Here is a 21,214-nt window from a genome sequence, read left to right on the forward strand (position 1 = left end):
TGGCAATGCAAAGTTCGGAGTATTTAAAGTATGGAAGGCAGATGAGCATGACTCGTCAATCTAGTGAACTTTCAGGAAGAACAGACAACAACAGCTTTGGATCCTGTGTACAGCACAGCCTTTTGAAGCCATAAAAGGAAAGGAAAAGGACAAGACTGACCAAGGGAATTATCCTTCGAAAGGCGGCCTGAGAAAAAGCAGTTTTTCTACAAACCTTTCTGTTGCTGCTGAAAAAAGAATACAGACGCCTCAGTCAAAAGGCTGGAGACGGCTGGTTGTGTGTGCGGTAAGCACTCTTTTTTGCAATGAAAAGCACAATCTTGTTGAATGCAATGCAATTCAGAAACTAACTTATGAAAGTAGAATTGACTTTTTGGGACCTAATGGCTTATGCTTTAACTGCCTTAAGCAAGGACATCTTAGTAAAGACTGTGTACAAAAAAAAATGCCAAATATGCTCTCATTTACATCCAGTCATTCTGCATATGAATAAGGAAATGGGCACTGACAATAAAGCCACATCTCTTAAAAAGGAGAACACTAAGTCAGAAAAAAGGAGCATTTCTTCTTTGAAAATTTCTGTGGAACCACCAGAGAATTGTATGGCTATCGGGGCCGGTAAAGAGTGTGTCTTAGCTGTAATTCCAGATAAAGTTAAGTCTAAAATGAGTGAAAGATGTGTACAAACATATGCTCTAATAGACTCAGGCAGCACAGCTACATTTTGCACAGAAAGCTTGCAAGAGCAGTTAAATCTTTCAGGAAGAAAGTCTCAAATCTACATTAACACTGTAGAAAGGGATAAAGTAAATAAACAGAAATTAGTAAAATGTTTTATCCGAGTTACAAGTCTGTGGGGTAGAAAAAAACACATTTTTTAATTTACCAGAAGTGTACACACTGAACTTTATAGCACTGAATAAGGTGAACATCCCTACACCAGAAGATGTCGTGAGATGGTCTTATCTTAAAGATGTGCATCTACCCCAGATAAATGCCGAAGTAGGTTTGTTAATAGGTACAAATGTCCGTAAAGTCATGCAGCCATGTTAAATCATACACAGTGAAGGTCCTTATGCTGTGAAGACAGTCCTTGGATAGATTGTTAACGACCTTACCAACGATCTTATCAGTGATAAAAAAATAGATTTTGTTGCACTAAGTGAAACGTGACTTAACTCAGACGGCGCGGCTGTTTTAATCGAATCTGCGCCTCCGGATTACAGTTTTACTCTTGCAGACCCCCAGGGAAAAAGGGGGTGGCTTGGCAAACATTTACTCGAGCCAGTTAAAATGTAAAGATGTCAGTTTTGGCAAGTTCAATTCCTTTGAGTATCTCGCCGTTGTTATCCATGGGGATTCTCACGTTCTAGTATTATCCGTGTATAGACCTCCAAAATTCAACGCGTCTTTTTGAGGAATTCTCTGACTTAATGTCAATTTTAATTACGAACTATGACACACTCCTAATAGTTGGCCACTTTATTTTTCATATAGATAATCAGTGTGACCTAAAAGTAAAAGAATTTATGAACCTCCTTGACTCTTTTGATTTGAGACAGCTCGTTAATCAGCCTACACATAAAGCAGATCATACGTTAGACTTAGTGATTACTAAAGGACTGAAAGTTGATATAAAGCAGATCATTGATATTGGTCTATCAGACCATTTTCTTCTACTTTTTAATATAGAAATAATGAAAAAAAAAACACCCATGACAAGCATATTGTTAAAAAGTGGTTCTTTGACTCAGTAGCAGCTTTAAAACTTACAAACATTCTAAGCAATCAGTCCATTTATAGTGCCAACTATAATAGCGAGGACAATGTAAATAGTAAGGTGGAAAGATTTAATACTAAAGTGAGAGCTGCTGTTGACATAGTTGCACCTGAAAAAACAGTTAAAAAATCTTCTAGCATTGTTATACCATGTGTGAGATGTGGCCGGCTTGTCATCCCGGCCAATACCCCCAGGCTGCCAGATGGAGCCCTCCCTGCAGTATGGAGGTGCCCTGAAGACCAGCAGGGAGTAATGGGACATGTAGTTTTTATAAAAGACCCTATTGGATACCACAGGGGCCGCAAAAGGGAGCTGCAGGGAGGACCGAAGACTTCTTTGTGCTCTTCAATCTTGTATCACTTCCGGGTCAGGTAAAAATTCCTTTTCTTCACCCCGGAAGCCGTCGCTCTTCCTTTGACGAACTTCCGGGATGAAGAAAAGGACTTTTTACCTGACCCGGAAGTGATACAAGATCACATGGACTGGGGATTGGGAACACTTCCGGGTCAGGGAATATAAAAGGACTATGGGAGCTCCCAGACAGGGAGCTGAGCTGGGTGGAAGGGTGGCAACGCATCTGGGAGTTGGAGGATTGTATTATTGTATTGTGATTGGTTCTTGTATGAGTATAGTGGAGGAGAGGGTGCTTTTTGCACTGTGGCGATTTAATAAAGTCAGCATTTGGACTTTTACCTGGTGTCTGGAGTCATGGACAGGGGTTCAAGGATACGATAGTGCCCCCTATCTGTCACACATGGAAGACCCAAAGAGTGTCGGATTTAAAGAGAACATGCCGTAGAGCTGAGCGTAAATGGAGGAAGACTAAACTAACTATCCACTATGAAATATTAAAAGTTAAAATAACAGAATACAATAACACTGTCCGTCTTGAGAGGCGCTGCTATTTCTCTAAGATTATAAATAACAATGCTAGTAATCCCAGAGTCTTATTCTCTACGATAGATCGTCTGCTAAACCGAGGTAACTCAAAGGAATGCCTCCTAAGTACTTCCAGTAAAACCTGTGAGGCTACCGCTGTATTTTTCAATCAAAAAATTAATGATATTAGAAATAACATAGTATATCTCCCCAACACTAGGGATCCTCCTAAACCCCAGCATTCTGTTATAAACAAATTAAACTCTTTCCCTAGGGTAGATTTACAGAAAATAATATCTCAATTAAAACCCTCCACCTGCGTCCTTGACCCAATACCAACAAATTATTTCAAAGAAGTATCAGGCTAATTGATAATGTCCTTGACATAGTAAATTCTTCATTAGATACAGGGGTCTTCCCAGACTGTCTTAAGACTGCTGTAGTTAAACCCCTACTTAAGAAACATAATCTTGACCCCTCTGCTTTTGAAAATTTTAGACCCATCTCTAACCTGCCCTTCTTAAGTAAAATTCTAGAGAAGGCAGTCATTATGCAGTTAAATGACCACCTAAATAAACATGATATTCTTGATAAATTTCAGTCGGGTTTTAGAACAAATCACAGCACAGAAACTGCACTCAAAGTAGTAAATGGTTTGCAGGTGAATGCAGACATAGGCCATTTATCTGTTCTCATCCTCTTAGATCTGAGTGCTGCATTTGACACCATTGATCATAATATTCTTAGAAATCGCCTTAGACAATGGGTGGGCCTCTCTGGCAGTGTCTTAAATTGGTTTGAATTCTACCAGACAGGGATAAAATTCTTTGTGAGTTGTGGTAATCAAATCTCAAAGACACATGATATCCAATATGGTGTTCCACAAGGCTCTATCCTGGGTCCGCCGTTATTCTCAATCTACATGCTTCCGTTAGGTCAGATTATCTCAGGCTACAATGTGAGCTACCACAGCTATGCTGATGACACACAGCTGTACTTATCAATAGCACCTGATGACCTTGATTCTCTTGATTCACCAACACAATGTTTGACTTGTATCTCAGAATGGATGAATATTAACTTTCTCAAGTTAAATAAAGAGAAAACTGAAATCTTAGTGATTTATAAATAAACTGGATACATTAGAATTAAAAGTCAAGATGGAGGTAAAAAGCTTAAGGGTAATTGTTGACTGTAATCTGAATTTAAAATTGTATATTAATCAGATCACTAGGACAGCATTTTTTCACTTAACATAAGTAAAGTTAGACCTCTTATATCACTGAAAGATGCTGAGAAATTAGTTCACGCGTTTGTTTTCAGTCGACTAGATTACTGTAAAGCACTCCTCTCAGGACTACCCAAAAAAGACATAAATAGTTTGCAACTAGTGCAGAATGCAACTGCTAGAATCCTAACTAGGAAAAGAAAATCCGAGCACATCTCTCCAGTTTTGATGTCACTACACTGGTTACCTGTGTCATTCAGGATTGACTTTAAAATTCTGCTTATGGTTTATAAAGCCTTAAATAATCTTGCCCCATCTTATATATCGGAATGTCTGACACCTTGTGGTATAGCGGGTCCACGGCTTCTGAAAAAAAGTCAGGTTTTTTAAATCCGTATAGCCGTGTCGTTCTCCGTGGGCGCGATTGCACAACCGCGGGGAGTTAATGGGGTGATTGGAGCGAGTCGCACCTGCACGTGAGGGTGCGGTCACTCTTGTTTGCCTCATTGGCTTCCTGCGGTGTGTAATTAAGACGCTGTGCCCACGGAGGCAGAGAAAGGAGGATGAATCAGGAATCGTGGAAAAAAAAAAGGGATAAATCGTGGAAAGAAATGGAAGGAGGGAGAACAATGTGAGGATGAGGTTAAAGTACGGCAATGGCAGTCTAGGCTGGATGATCTGGCCACCTTGAAAGAGAGACAGAACGAGCGGGGGCCCCGCGAAGGAGCGTTAGATGGAGGCGCTCTAGGGGGCTAGTTCGCCCCACTGACAACTAGCGAGTGGGGTTGCAGGAGAGTTGTCATCCCGCTGGATCTGAGGAGCGACTACGGGTGCGTGAAAGATCACGGGAGGAGAGCCAGCCTCGTCGGTCTGGCAGTGACGTCCGTTTGGAGGCCAAGACGGAGGTTGACAGAAGGAGCTCGTGACTGTTGGGTCTCCACGGCTGCAAGTAATGGTGAGCCGGGGAGAGAGTGATGGAGGTGGGCCAGAGAACAAGAAGGTTGTGTGAGAGACTGCGTTTTTAACTTCTACATTTTTTTTTACCTCATTTTAAAGGATTTATTTATTGTTGATGGTTTTAACCCCACTGGACACTTGATTTTTATGGATTTATTTATTGAACTTTGACTCTGCACTTTTGCACTTTTTGTTTTTGAATAAAGCACTTTATGGAATATCCCCTGGCCTTGAGAGATTTGTCCCTATGTGTCAGCTCATCTCGGTGACATTATCGACGGTGGGGTTCAAGGGCTCCTGAACAACAATAGGGGGATGGAGTCGAACTCGCATCGTCACACACCTTATATTCCAAATTGTAACCTCACATCCTCAAATGAGTATCTCCTTAGAATTCCAAAAACAAAACTTAAAAGAAGTGGTGAGGCGGCCTTCTGCTGCTATGCACCTAAAATCTAGAATAGCCTGCTAATAGGAATTCGCCAGGCTAATACAGTAGAGCACTTTAAAACACTGCTGAAAACATACAGTATTACTTTAATATGGCCTTTTTATAGCCAGAAGTCTACGTGACCATCATCATCAAGTCCTTCCGTGAGAACCCTAAATCCAAAGAGGACTGTTTCATTTATGTTAGGTAGAATGCCCAGAGGGGACTGTCTAATGGTCTGGAATCCCTACAGATTTATTTTTTTCTCCAGCCGAGTTTTTTTTTGTTTTTTCTGTACACCCTGGCCATTGGACCTTACTCTTATTCTATGTTAATTAATGTTGACTTATTTTATTTTCTTACTGTGTCTTTTATTTTTCTATTATTTATTATGTAAAGCACTTTGAGCTACTTTTTGTATGAAAATGTGCTATATAAATAAATGTTGTTGTTGTTGACCTAATAAAGGGGACAGACAATGAAAGACTGCAAAGTTATTCAGTCAATCGGTTGTCAATAATGGAGAGTAACAAATGTTACTTCAGCAATACAATACAGACTTTCCCGAGTGCAGCTGTGAGGAGAAGAAGGAAATGTCACAGGAGGACATTAAATTCAAGTTCATAGCCTCAGATTCTGCCAAGCTAGTGGACGGACACTATTATATTAATCTGCCTTTTAAAGATGAGACACTTAAAGTGCCAAACAATCGTTGCATGGCAGAACAATGTGCTATTCGACTCAAAAGGAAAATTACAAAGTCTCCAATATTCCAAGAGGATTACAAAATTTTCATGAAAGACATTTTAGACAAAGGATATGCTATTAAGGTACCCATTGAACAGCTGTCACTCAAAAAGGAGAGAGTGCGGTACATCACTCATCCAAAGAAAAATGAAATCAGAGTGGTTTTTGACTGTACACCCACTTACCGAGGCTTCTCACTAAATGAACAGTTGTTGAAAGAACCTGACTTATAACTAATACACTCTTTGAGAGTTCTTACAAGATTCAGAGAGCAACCAATCACTCTCATGGCAGATATTAAATTAATGTTTGTATCAAGTGAAAGTTCGATTCCTGTGGTGGCCTGAAGGTAATCTAAACAATGGACTACAGGAGCACAAAATGACAGTACATCTTTTTGGTGCTACTTCATCACACAGTTGTGCCTCTTATGCTTTACAAAGAACAGCAGAGGATGGCAGAGGCACAGCTTTTGAAGAAGCAGTTAACAATGTGCTTCACAATTTCTATGTTGATGACTGTTTAAGGTCAGTTGCTACAGAAGAACAAGTCATAACATTGATTTTCACGTCCTGTGTTTCAAGGGAGGGTTTTATCTTATGAAATGGATTAGTAATAGCAGAGCAGTTTTGTATTTTTGTTTTAAAATTTTTTGCCTTTTATTCTGTGTGTGTAATAACCTTTTTTCTTAATTCTTGTGCGGATTATTTGCTTTGAATTTTCACAAAATATTTTAAAACAAAAACTTTTAGACTGAGAGATTTCTTTCGACATGCGTTTTACCCGTGCTAGAACTTGACTTACACACCTGCGGCTACACAGAGTAATGATTATGAAGCTGGAAATTGGAGATGTGATGATGAATGTTGTTAGTGCATATGCCCCGCAAGTTGGGTGTGCGATGGATGAGAAAGTGATTTTTGGAGTGAGTTGGATGAAGTGATGAACAGTGTACCCAAGGGACAGAAAGTGGTGATTGGAGTGGATTTCCATGGACATGTTGTTGAAGGGAACAGAGGAGATGAGGAGGTGATGGGTAGGTATGGTGTCAAGGAGAGGAATGAAGAATGTCAGATGATAGTGGATTTTGCCAAAAGAATAGAAATGGTTGTGGTGAATACGTATTTTAAGAAGAGGGAGGAACACAGGGTGACATACAAGAGTGGAGGAAGATACATACAGGTAGATTACATCCTATGCAGAAGAGTCAACCTGAAGGAGACTGAAGACTGCAAAGTGGCGGCAGGGGAAATTGTAGTTAAGCAGCATAGGATTGTCTGCAGGATGACTTTGGAGATCAGGAAGAGGAAGAGAGTGAGGGCAGAGCCAAGGCTCAAATGGTGGAAGTTGAAAAAGGAAGATTGCAAGGTTGAGTTTACGCATGAGGCAAGACGGGCACTGGGTGGCAGTTACCAGACAGTTGGGCAACTACTGCAGATGTAGTAAGGGTGACAGCAAGAAGGGTGCTTGGCGTAACTTCAGCACCAGATCTTTCTTCACCTTGTGCCTTATCTCCTTGTACTCTTGTCTACTTTTCGCATCTCTTTGACTATCCCACTTTTTCTTTGCCATTCTCTTCCTCTGTATACTCTCCTGTACTTCCCCATTCCACCACCAGGTTTCCTTTTCCTCCTTCCTCTGTCCAGATGTCACGCCAAGCACTCTTCTTGCGGTCACCCTTACTACTTCTGCTGTAGTTTCTCAACTGTCTGGTAACTACCACCCAGTGCCTCTCTCACCTTCTCCCTAAACTCAACCTTGCAGTCTTCCTTTTTCAAATTCTACGATTTGATCCTTGGCTCTGCCCTCACTCTCTTCCTCTTCTTGATCTCCAGCGTCATCCCATAAGATCACCATCCTATGCTGCTTAACTACACTTTCCCCTGCCACCACTTTGCAGTCTTCAATCTCCTTCAGATTGACTCTTCTGCATAGGATGTAATATCTACCTGTGTAATCTACCAATTATATGGCCGTGAAAATATTTTCTTATTATTAATTATTTTTATTTGAAAACTAGTATTGGTAAAATCTGCTTACCTCATTAAGCACATTGGTATCAAGCATAAACCTGCAGCAAGAAGGAAAACAAAGCCAGGAAACCAAGAAACTGTGGCAGCATAAATGCTGTTAAAAGTGGCTACTGCTACAGTGGTGGTTATATTTTCCAGGACAGCAATACAGGCAAACAAAGCACCTAAAAGAAATGGAATATGGAAAATAATATGATAAAATAAATAATCACAACTGAGGTAGATGATATGCTATTAACTAACATATGTAAAACTAATAATTATATTTATATCAAAACTCCTTCAGACTACATTAACACAGTGTATGACTTTAACTCAATCTTAGTTTAAAAAATGTGTTTCTTAATGTTCTGAGCAGAAAGATATGCACTGAAAATCCAAGCATGCTGGTTCTGTGCTTTTCCCTTTCACTATCTTTTACAGCTAATCTCATCCAAATGCCATTGCTACTATTGTTTTTAAAACATATTTAAAGTCTGTGGAGGGCTTGTATTATGAAACTGTTTTTAACATGAATAATCAGCTGAAAATACAACAAAGGCTCATCAAAATTCAAGAGGCTATATTTTAAATATAATATAAAAAAAATCCTTCAACGAGACTTTTTGGAAAAGATTTTTTCTAATCCCACAAGATAAGACTTTTTCAAGTCACATCCTCTTTTCAACCATATACAACCACACACACAGTACTCTCACCTCATTTGTGTGAATGCTTTTGACAGACACAGTTCCTGCCCTCTCAGCTCTTATTGCATTGTACTCACTTTAAGATCCCAATCAAAGAAGATGTATTATGTCCAAATTTTATTGAAGAATTTCATCACAAAGGGTTATCAACAGAAAAAAAATTAGTACACGGGCAATCCTAGCACAGAGAAATGATGAACTCAAAGAAATTAATGCCAAAAATGTTTAAATGAGTATCAACAGAGTATGCTGAAACAGTTGGTGGTGATCGTGCGGAAGATGAAAACATCAACTTACAATATCCTGAAGAATGTCTACAACCGTTAACACTGTCCGGTCTTCCAGTGCATGAATTACTATAGAAAGAAGGATGTATCCAAGAAAGGTAATGTAGTACATCTTTTGCGGATAACATTAGACAACAAAGGAAATAAAAGACAGAGTAGAAGACAAAGCAGAACATCGTAAAGAAGTTCAAAAATGTTTGAGCGATACACATCCAGGGCAGGTTAGAGATTATTAAAGTAGTAAAAATAGAAAGTCTCAAAAAACTGAGAGCATTAGCGCTAACAAACTGAAACTATTACTATATTACTATAACGGAATAGAGAAAAGAGATCGAATATATGGACATCGGTGATATGACAGAAGTATGTAGATATTGTTCGTCTTTAAAGTTAAAGTCGGAGACTTGTAGATCGCCATCAGGGAAAAGTAGTGTTTCTTCCCAATGAAGAAGCGTATCCGCAAGAATTAAAAGTTTTATTGTTCGGTGAAAGTGAAATCCATACACATTCCAGGCAAAATATCTGAATCTACAATCTGTTCGCGTGCACATCATTCAATGCTCAAAATGTAGATTTACACGATTCTGAACCATACGCTATAAGAATGTGTGGTCCCGCAACAATTAAAGCTACTACAAGTTTAATTTAGAAAAAAAACACAATTTGGTCAGGTTTAAATTTATGATCACGGAGAAGCGATCCAAAATCGAATCAAAAGAGTTAAATGATCGATGTATTAGAAATTCTACAGCCAATAATGGATACAAGTCCATATGTCCAAAAGTATCACACTTCATACAAAATTTATTTGCAAAACCCTCACATGCATTTATTGGTTACTTTGAAAAATAAATCATTACCTCCTGATGATGTACATTGTTTTGTCTGTAATGAAATTCCAAACATTGAAACCTATCCTGAATTATGGTACAAAGTCATTAAACACATGTCTCACGGACCTCATTTAACACTAGAATTACCAGAGCCAACGAAAAAACTTGTAGATCCATGCTACCTTAAAACGCTTCCTACCTCTCTGTCAGCATCTTTTGTCCTTTAAATGTGTTGATAAGCAGCAAACAACAAGCAGCCTGCTATCACATCCCCCACCCCACACAGTTTTCTCAGCTTAAGTCTGTTTACCTGCGTGTCAGTTGCTTAGAGTTGTATAGAGTGAGTCAAGCAAAATTACACCTTTTATAAATACTATATCTTTATTTGGAACACTTGCATTTCATGTGTGTTCTGTGTCTACAACGATTTATATGCACAGTACACACATCATTAAAACAGAAACGGTTTTCATGTTTTAGTAATAATTTGTTATTTGGAATTTAGGCTTCACACATTATATAGTTTATGCCTACATTTTGTCATTTACTACTAGAATATGAAAAAAGTTTGTGTTTTAAAAATGTGTTTACACAGATTACTGTAGAAATGGAACACACATGAAATGCGTGTGTTCCAAATAACGATCTATTATTTCCACTCTAAATCTCCACTTCACTCCCAGATAATCAATCAAGGCATGAACTGGGAGCAGTTCTTGCATGTTCTAAGTCGAGGGGTGGGGGGGTATTTGTGATAGCTGGCGGAGAGGTGCGAACGGATTTAACAAGCGATTTAAGGTGGGACGGATCTACGAGTTTTTTCGTAGGCTCTGGTAATTCTAGTGTTAAACGATTCAGTATGTTGGGATTTAAAATAAATTTCCAGAAGCTTTTGTTAATTCAACAGATATGACTAAGGCTGGCTTTCCGGATACTGGCGCAGAGATAATCGTCACGAAAAACACACTTATAACGGAAAAAAAGTTGTTAAAATTGTCAAGATCGATAATTCAATGATTGTACCGTATAACCCGTATTTGCTCAAACGATTCGATGGTCATATTAATGTTGAGTATTGTGCATCGGTTATGAGTATTAAGTACACCTACAAGTACATTCATAAAGGGCATGATAGAGTATGCGTGAATGTATCCAAAGAACAGTGTCTGGATGAAGTTCAAGCATATTTAGATATTCGGTACCTCAGCGCAATGGAAAGCGGGTGGCATTTAATGGAATTGCCAATGCACGGTCGAAGTCATTCTGTTGAATTATTACCAATTCATTTACCAGATCAGAATATGATTCAATTTAAAGAAGGCGAAGAAGCACAAGCTTTACAGGTAGCGAAAAAAAAAACCTCCAATAATTGGCTTCTTTTGAACTTAATTAAAATTACGTAAATGCAAAGGAATATATGTTTTATTACGTTAGACTATTTTTTACTATGGTTAATTACTCGCTGTAATGTAAAATAGTCAGTTCTATTATGCATATGTAACAGTTCCCATTAAAATAATCTGTTTAAATTGTACAGCCCTGAAATGGCTGGGCCGGGGGTTGGTGAGCAAAGTGAGCATGGGGCAGAGCCGCCTAGTATGTATATGTGTGTGTGTATATACAGTGCATCCGGAAAGTATTCACAGCACAGCACTTTTTCCACATTTTGTTATGTTACAGACTTATTCCAAAATGGATTAAATTCATTTTTTTCCTCAGAATTCTACACACAACATCCTATAATCACAACATGAAAAAAATTTACTTGAGGTTTTTGCAAATTTATTAAAAATAAAAAAATTGAGAAATCACATGTACATAAGTATACACAGCCTTTGCCATGAAGCTCAAAATTGAGCTCAGGTGCATCCTGTTTCCCCTGAGCATCCTTGAGATGTTTCTGCAGCTTAATTGGAGTCCACCTGTGGTAAATTCAGTTGATTGGACATGATTTGGAAAGGCACACACCTGTCTATATAAGGTCCCACAGTTGACAGTTCATGTCAGAGCACAAACCAAGCATGAAGTCAAAGGAATTGTCTATAGACCTCCGAGACAGGATTGTCTCGAGGCACAAATCTGGGAAAGGTTACAGAAACATTTCTGCTGCTTTGAAGGTCCCGGTGAGCACAGTGGCCTCCATCATCCGTAAGTGGAAGAAGTTTGAAACCACCAGGATTCTTCCTAGAGCTGGCCAGCCATCTAAACTGAGTGATTGGGGGAGAAGGGCCTTAGTTGGGGAGGTGACCAAGAACCCGATGGTCACTCTGTCAGAGCTGCAGAGGTCCTCTGTGGAGAGAGGAGAACCTTCCAGAAGGACAACCATCTCTGCAGCAATCCACCAATCAGGCCTGTATGGTAGAGTGGCCAGACGGAAGAGACACATGGCAGCCCGCCTGGAGTTTGCCAAAAGGCAAACAAAATTCTCTGGTCAGATGGGACAAAGATTGAACTCTTTGGTGTGAATGCCAGGCGTCACGTTTGGAGGAAACCAGGCCAATATCACCCCTACAGTGAAGCATAGTGGTGGCAGCATCATGCTGTGGGAATGTTTTCCAGCGGCAGGAACTGGGAGACTAGTCAGGATAAAGGGAAAGATGACTGCAGCAATGTACAGACACATCCTGGATGAAAACCTGCTCCAGAGCACTCTTGACCTCAGACTGGGGCGACGGTTCATCTTTCAGCAGGACAACGACCCTAAGCACACAGCCAAGATATCAAAGGAGTGGCTTCAGGACAACTCTGTGAATGTCCTTGAGTGGCCCAGCCAGAGCCCAGACTTGAATCCGATTGAACATCTCTGGAGAGATCTTAAAATGGCTGTGCACCGACGCTTCCCATTCAACTTGATGGAGCTTGAGAGGTGCTGCAAAGAGGAATGGGCAAAACTGGCCAAGGATACGTGTGCCAAGCTTGCGGCATCATATTCAAAAAGACTTGAGGCTGTAAATGCTGCCAAAGGTGCATCGACAAAGCATTGAGCGAATACTGTGAATACTTATGTACATGTGATTTCTCAGTTTTTTTATTTTTAATACATTTGCAAAAACCTCAAGTAAACTTTTTTCACGTTGTCATTATGGGGTGTTGTGTGCAGAATTCTGAGGAAAAAAATTAATTTAATCCATTTTGGAATAAGGCTGTAATATAACAAAATGTAGAAAAAGTGATGCGCTGTGAATACTTTCCGGATGCACTGTGTATATATATATATATATATATATATATATATATATATATATATATATATATATATATATATATATATATGTGTATGTGAGCATGTCCGTGTTGATCAAATGGATGAAGCTCTGTAGTCTACTTGTGACTTTACGCTGTAGGAAGATAAGTAAATAAATCAAAGTAAATAGGTTAATAGGTTTTGTTAAAGAATGCAGTGAATTAAGGACAGCAAAGTGGTGCAGAGGAAATGCTGCCACATTGCAGTGAGGAGACCAGGGTTTAATTCCTGTGTTTTGCCATGTGTGAAGTCTGCATGTTCTCTGTAGTTTCCTCCCACTGTCCAAAGGCATGCAGGTTAAATGAACTGGCAATGCTAAATTGGCCAGAGTGTGCGTCTGGTGTGCAGGTATACAGTATACAGTATGTTGTGTGTTCAACCTCTGATAGACTGGTGCCCTGTCTAGGATCCAGGCTCTGGCACCACCTGCAACCCTGGTCTAGACTGAGTGGTTTAGAAAATGACATGATATAGTGAATAATAGATTCTCCAGAAATAATGTGGTAGTGCTGGATTCTAATATAAGGTGGTATGGTAGTAACCAACAATGGATGACATAAAATTGCAAATATTGAACAATCTGGAAGTAGTCTTTTAAACAGAACACACAACAAACAATACTTCCAGATACCACAAGTAGCTTAGACTACAAATAAGGGTAAAAATGAGAAATTGTTATAAATTTCTTTTACCAGCAGTTTCAAATATGACCTTTTATCAGTTTGTTTATTGTAAGAAATACATGTGTACAGTATATATTTAAGGAAAAAGTCAATATTGGGCATCTAAGTACTGTATATGCTTCTGGGAATTCTATAATATCAGTATGTTATACCAGTAAGATCTTACTAGTACGTAGGGAGTAATATCAAATTTTATGAGGGGGCAGCAACTGTCTAAGAGAAGGACATAACATGACTTCCCAAAGTTCTGCAGTGACCATAGAGAATTTAGCAGAGGAATTAAATTTTCACTAGCATGAACAGACTTAATTGTAGAATAAATCAACAATAACGAACCAAACCAAACATTCAAATTAATTATTGTGTTCCAAGGAAAGGTGTTTCTCCCCATTGTTAATGAGCTTGAAATTAAATCACCAAAGTATAGAATCAGTACAAAAAAGAAAAAAACAAACAAAATAAAGCATGAACAGTAATAAAAGATCAAGTCACGTACACCTGGAAATAATGCTACAGTTTAGTGAGTGAATTTCATTGTTTAGAGCTTCTGCAACACAGTTCTGAAGTCCTGAATTCAACTTTCAGCCCAGGCACAGCCTATATGTAGTTTGCACAGTTTCCATTTGAGTATGTGAGCATTCGGTTTTCCTCTCACATTCCAAAGACATGCATGTTCGTCTAAATGATACCTCCAACTTGGCCCCATATTAGTAATTGGGGATATAAGTGTTGTGTCTGGCCTTGTGCATGATGCAGTTCAGATAATCAGATTCAAGAATAGATGAGATTTACATTATTTAGCTGATAATACTAAGAAACCCATCTAAGCTATTTGATGAACCATGTGGTAACTTCAAATGCAGTCTCATTTAATGAAAGTAAGTTTTCATCTGATTTTCTATGGCAACATAGAGTATTTCAAACCAAAATTCCTTTATCTGGTAATAGTATAAAGCTACATACTGTATGAGTAATCCTTAGGTACTCCAAGGCCAACTGAAATCTTTTTAGTGTTGTCTGCATATAAGTTTGGTCTCTTCCCAGCAGGCCATGCCTAGTGCATATCCTTAAAGATGAGCCAATAGGCATCCTTCACTAGAAGCCTTAATGTCTTCAATTGGTTTCTCTTGACTTTGTGGAAGGGCAGTTAGGAGTGGCTTTACTCCAGGGCACTTCTGAAGTGCTACACTCCACACCATCATTTTGCTTAATTAAACCTGTATCCCAGTTCTTTTGGGAGAGATTCAGAAGTACCAGTCATTTAAAAAAGTACATTACTAAATGCTGTTTGCAATTCTACATGAATAATTGATTTGTTTCTCTGTTTAAGTTTTTTAAACGTAAGCAGTTTGTAATTACTGTAAACACAGTCATTGTCATTATTCAACCCTTTCTTAGTGACTTACCTTGTTCTGAACTTGATACGCAGCCTGACATCATTGAGCGCAACACCGGAGCAGGTACTAAGGCCAACAGTAAAGGTAATCGGACTGGTAAAGAATACAAAACAAAAAAAAAGAAACTGTACAATTGCTAAAATCATTATAACACATAGAGTACACATCTTATTATATACAGCTTTTTGTGATTAAAAGCAGTAGAACTATGGCAGTCTATAAAGTATATATTAAAAAAAAACGGATTTGTGATTTAGAATGCTTTGGCTTCTTAGACCCTTTTCAAAAATGATTAAAAATTAAATACAGGTATAGTAAAAGGAAAGGGAGTATGAAAAAATGGACATTTATGATAGAATATTTCCTTTGTCATCAAAAATCAATAGTAAGCATTATCTATAAAGTATAGCAAATACAATTTTCTTTTGATGTTCCTTAAATTCATATTCACATTAGAGTCAGAAATGTAACGGTGACAGACATCACTATCAATCTTCTTATTTGCTTAATTCATTACAGAGACCGATTTTATAACAAAACCTTTCAACAAAGCACCTGCAGCCCTGTAGCACAAAGCCTGGTTCCATAACTAAAAGACCATACTGCCGTTAATAGTGGTAGCAAACTGGTGATTTTCTCCACTCACTCCACTCATGACTTCATTTACCACTTGACAGTGGAAGACCAAAACTCATGCAACAAAATAAGCACAAACTGTCATCAGTTTTAACAGTTTAATGATTTAATACTTCTGTGCTTTCACTATATCACTCTTCTATATTATGATTTCATAAAACCATTTTATGCTAATGATTCTTTCTCTCTCTCGATTCCTTATTATTAAGAATTATTTAAACTAGTTCATGAGGCAAGCCCATTGACACTTTAAATAACAGACTCAAGATTTTGAATAAAATAGTTTTTACAGTCCATCACTTATTCCAAATACATGCAAAGAGTTTCATACACTTTTTGATGTTGTACTGTATATGAGTTATAAGGTTATACTAATGTATTTAATAAGCAAAAACATTTTGTAAAATTGAACCCTTTCGCCTGAAGATGGCCCTGTGTCATAGAGATATTATTTCTTGTAAATTACCTGTCAGGGACAACCTAAAATTAAGGTAATTTCTTTATTTCAAGCTATTAGTGGCTACAAAGAAATGTAAATATACATTCTTAATAGACTGGCAAAGTCACTTAATCTGCATGACTATGATAGAAGATTTGAGCAAAATGAGGAACTTCATGTCATATTTGGCTGATCATAGTTCTTTATGGAAACCTAGCACAGTGAAATGAAAGTAATTTAGAGTGAAGGTTAGTGGTTTCAGTAGAGGCAAAAACATTAGTTCTCTTTATTATAAGACAAATCTTTTTATTTTCTAAGGGTAGAAATGCTGGCAACTGGTGTCTCTGCAGTGTACTTCCAATGCTTTATGATACTGGGTCTCTCTGGCAACTGCTGTACTGCATGTATTCAAGATTAACGTAGTCTCACTCACTCAAAAATTATGTGCTACCATAGTATGAGTTAGAGGGGAAATTACCCGCTTCCTGCCTCACCCAAATAATCGCCGTTTGCTCAGATATGAAATAGTGCTTTGTTTTTGTGTTGTTGACACTTTTTCTCTATTTTAATGCAACTGATGAAGCAGCAAATACTAGATATAGCTGACAAGAATTATTAAACACTGGTATGGTACATTAAAAGCCACCACGAGTGTCTACAATCAGATTCTAGGGCAGAAAGCTAGAACACCAGGGTACCCATGCATTATTATACTGAGTGCAAAGTGTCAGAAGATTTGTGAAGACAGGAAACAAAAACGTGAATGTAGAGCTGGTGTACTAACAAGACTAAAGAAAGCTCCCAACAAATCACTGCTCCCCAGCAATTTGTTGCCAATTATAATAATTTTTTACATTTATAAAGCACTTTTCTTACTACTCAAAGTGCTTTTTACATAATGAGTGGGGAGCCACTTCAATCACCACTAATTTGTAGCATCCACCTAAATGATGCGATGGCAGCCACTTTTTGTGCCAGTACACTCACCACATGGCTGTTAAGTGGTGAGAGAGATAGCCAATTAAAGACAGGGGATGATTAGGGGGGCAGAATGATTAGGCTATGGAAGGCAATGTAACCTGGACATTGGAATACACCCTGCTCTTTACGAAGTATGCCCATGGATTTTTTATTTATCACCACCAAGAATCAGGACCTTGGTTTTATGACTCATCTAAAGAACAGTGACATTTTTACAGCACAATGTGTCTATCACTGGACTGGGGCATTGGGATCCACATTCTGACAAAAGGATGTGCCCCCTATAGCCATTATTGGAAAACATTGCTCATCTGATTTGGAATTTCTGTCATTAAAGTGTACATACACCCTTCTATCTCCTACAAGATTTTTTTGTTGTTTTTGTCACAGCAGTGTTACATACCAGCGGATGACAACATTTATAACACTAGGCCACTTTTTAATGGCTATAAGCTAACAGCAGAGTGCCTTCCCTAGGGGTCTTAACAGCTGGAAATTTTAATCATACTAATCTGAAAACTGTGCTACCTAATTTTGAGAAAAGTGTAAAATGTGCAACCAGAGGGGAAAATACACTAGATTATATTTATTATATTAGGAAAGGCTACAGAGCATCACCTTTATCTCAATTGGTGCAGCTCGACCACACTTCTCTGTTTTTGATCCCTACTTACAGTCCCCTTATAGCCAATCTGTTCTGAAAGCAGTTCTGAACAACATCATTTGGAAAGGTACACTTCCAACTGTACTCTTCTACATCAAAATCTGTATTGAAATGGTCACTATTAATGAGCATATCTGGGTTTTCCCAAACAAGAAGTCTTGGATGATAAAAGAGGCATAGACTCTTCTGAGCCACCGCAATGCACTATTTAGGTCTGGTGATAGGATGGCATACAATGACGCCAGACACGACTTGAAGGAAGCAATTAAAAGAGCTAAAGAAGCTTAGAAATGAAAAGGTTGAGGATTAACTCTTGTGGAGCAATAATTTTAGGGTAACAGATTTCATCTTAAAGATATAGCATAAAGGGTTCATAAATGCCAGAAACCTTTGCATGCACATTAGGAAATCAGATGAAGGTCAGGTGGATAAGAAAATGTACTGAAAGATGACTAAGAAACGACTAAGAAAATCAGCAGATGTCCTGTAAAGAACCAGAATGGACAGTTGTTATATGCACAGAAATTTCATGGGTGGTGGCTCAACTCAAAGGTATAAGAAGAAACAGAATATAACAGACTTTTATCTTATATGTCATGTGGGCATAAACCAACAGACCAACCAGCGTAAATGTGTACAATGATTGACACTACTGTATATGTAAACTCAATAGTTTACAAAATTAACCTCTATTGTTTGTTTCTCTGATCATTCTGACCATGCTGTAACAGACTGCTTTTGAAAAATGCTCCCTCTAAGACATTTTGCCAAAAAGTACAATGAACAGCATTTCTCCTGCCCGATAACTGATAGGGGAGACAGGTTTTGGCATCCAATGATAAGGTGTTTTGCTGGGAGCTCCCTCCATGGTACGGAACATCGAAAGATGCGAATTCAACAATGCGAAATTGAAATGGACTTGATCCTGTCCGCGCGGGATTCACCTCCGGAGAATGCTATTGTCAGACCTGAAACTGTGTTAATTTTTTCTTTTAGGGATAAGGTACTAGGTTAGATCCCTAGCTGTTAGAATAGTTGTGTTTTCTGTCTAGAGTTAGGATAGCTTTTAGTGTAGTTAGGTTCAGACAGAGTAAAAAGATTTCTGTGAATGCCTTTTGCCCGCTTGAGACAGCATAAGTCCTATTAAGAAAAAGAATTGGTAATTGAAATTGAGTTAGGATTAACTCTTGGAGACTTCTGGTCTTCGGTTCAGGTGGTTCAATTAACTTTTTGAGACTTCTCGTCCTAGGTTCAAGTGATTCTTGGAGTTGGTTCAAGCAGTTTAAGTGGAGGACGCTGCACATGCATATATAATATCTTGAGGTCAAAAACACCTCATATCGAGTTATGGATATGTGCAAATATAACAGTGGGCAATTTGACATAAAGTTGCACAAGTGACGAGAGAGCGAAAGCGACAAACTGAGTTGTCAATAACAGAGATCGAGAGGATATTTGAAAGGTGAAAAATTATGTTTTAGTTATGACATGAGGAAAAATGTTGCAAGTGATTACAATGTCTTGATGTAATGTTCCATGTGTTTGGAAATGCTGTTCTATGACTAAGAAATGGAGAGTGAATGGGACTTCTTTGTCTGAAATGTATTGGTATTAAATTGAGTGTTCAGAGTGTCTGCTAAAAATATTTGTGCACACAAAATTTTGAAAAAAAATTCCAGAACTTCGTGTAAATTTTGGTTAAAATCTACTTTGCTTATCAAAATGTTTATGTATCTTTGATAATTATAAAATATAAAGGAGACAATCTCTTTCAAGAATAAAATATGTTTGAGTGTCTGTGTGTGTGCGTCAGCTGACTTACTAAATGGGTTATTGAAGTAAGGTTGATATAGTGGCACAGTGATTAGCACATTTGCCTGGCAACAGGAAATAAAGGTTCAAACTTGCATATTCTCTGCATGGAGTAAAATATATGTAAGCAATGAGAGGAAAAGACTGTGTAAATTCTTTAGAAATAGCAGATGCTAAATAATAATAACAATAATAAAACCTGAGTAAGTTTAAATGTGTTAAAGTCAGTTTAAGTGACTTTAGAGTATGTTTTACAGTAGGTGAAAGGTCTCTGTGACTGAAGTTCATTTGAAGGAATTTAAGTGAGTTTGAGTACTGGCCATACCCAAATGAAAGAAAGTTCTTTTAGTAATTTAAAATTAAAGTTAAAAAAAAAAAAAATCACAGGGGCTGGGGCCAGCAAGGTCTTCTTCCATTGGCTCTGCCAGGTGGGATCTCCCGTGAATGGTCTACAGGAAAGGAAGAAAAAGAGTCTGTGCACTCTGCCACATCCCGGCATGCTTCAGAACTCTATGACAGCAAGAAAGCTGGATATGAGCACTGGCTTCCAGTCTAGGTAATGTTCTATACTAAGATATGCTATGCAAAATGGGGGTTAACTAATAAAAAGGGTGACCGTGCTTTTTCTACAGATCAGCACTCTGGAGAAGCTGCAAGAAGCATCTTGGGATGATATCAACAAAAAAGCATGCATAAACAAATAGCCATATATAAAAGTCAATGTGTGTATGTATGTTCCAGCATCACGTCCGAACAGCTGGAGCAATTTTCATGACACTTAGCACACATGTTCCTCATTGGTTGACTAAAAATATTGTAGGGTGAAATCAGCCATAACTCACCCCCTTCTGGGTAGGGTGGAAGGTGATCTTGTGGTCTTGTATGCATGTTATCATCCAGTTGAAACTCGGAACGACTACCAGAGCATTCTTTATGTTTAAGCGCCACTGTGCCCCTGTAGCTTTTGAAATTAGAGTTCTACATGTAGAAGTGTGTGTGTCTGTCCGGCCCAGAAGTGAGACGTAGAGTCGGGGTGAGGTATCCAGCTCCGAGGATACGCAAGCAAGGCCAGTACACCGGCAAAAGGAAACCTCCAAGGAAAGACAGTCGCTTAGCTGCTAACGCACAAACGATGCAACCCTTCTAGCAGAGAGATGTCCAGAGTAGTTCTGACAATTTAAATACTTTCAACGATCCCATGCTTTTAACAGTATGGGCTTACACAGTTAGTATATACCAGGCAACTGCCAGCATTCTTTATTTTTGAGCAGCACCGCACCCCTGTTGGCCGGTTCCGAGTGTCAACGAGATGAAAACATATATACAAGACGGCAAGACAAGGACATTAGTGAGTCTTTGTTTCTTAATTTATTTTTAACTTGTTTTAATTATGTTTTTCTCAAACAATTAAAAAAAACACAAGGCTGAACTGAAGGTGACTGCCAGCATGCTTTATGTTTGAGCACCACCGCACCCCTGTTGCTTTTCAAATTAA

At 38.4% G+C, this 21,214-nt stretch overlaps 1 protein-coding gene across 2 annotated transcripts in view; it reads right to left on the minus strand.

Moving 5' to 3' along the window:
• The window catches only part of slc46a3 (solute carrier family 46 member 3), an 81,053-nt gene that overhangs the window by 10,301 nt on the left and 49,538 nt on the right, over positions 1-21,214 (minus strand). Inside the window, exons 3-4 of one of the 2 annotated variants that reach the window (XM_039744929.1) lie at positions 15,197-15,280; positions 8,062-8,218 (exon numbers count right to left, since the gene is read on the minus strand). In XM_039744929.1, the coding sequence (XP_039600863.1) occupies positions 8,062-8,218; positions 15,197-15,280 (241 nt within the window). The remainder of the gene's footprint in view (positions 1-8,061; positions 8,219-15,196; positions 15,281-21,214) is intronic. The other variant, XM_039744931.1, reaches the window with a different exon arrangement.

The sequence above is a fragment of the Polypterus senegalus genome, chromosome 2, assembly GCF_016835505.1.
Source record: "Polypterus senegalus isolate Bchr_013 chromosome 2, ASM1683550v1, whole genome shotgun sequence".
Lineage (NCBI taxonomy): Eukaryota > Metazoa > Chordata > Cladistia > Polypteriformes > Polypteridae > Polypterus > Polypterus senegalus.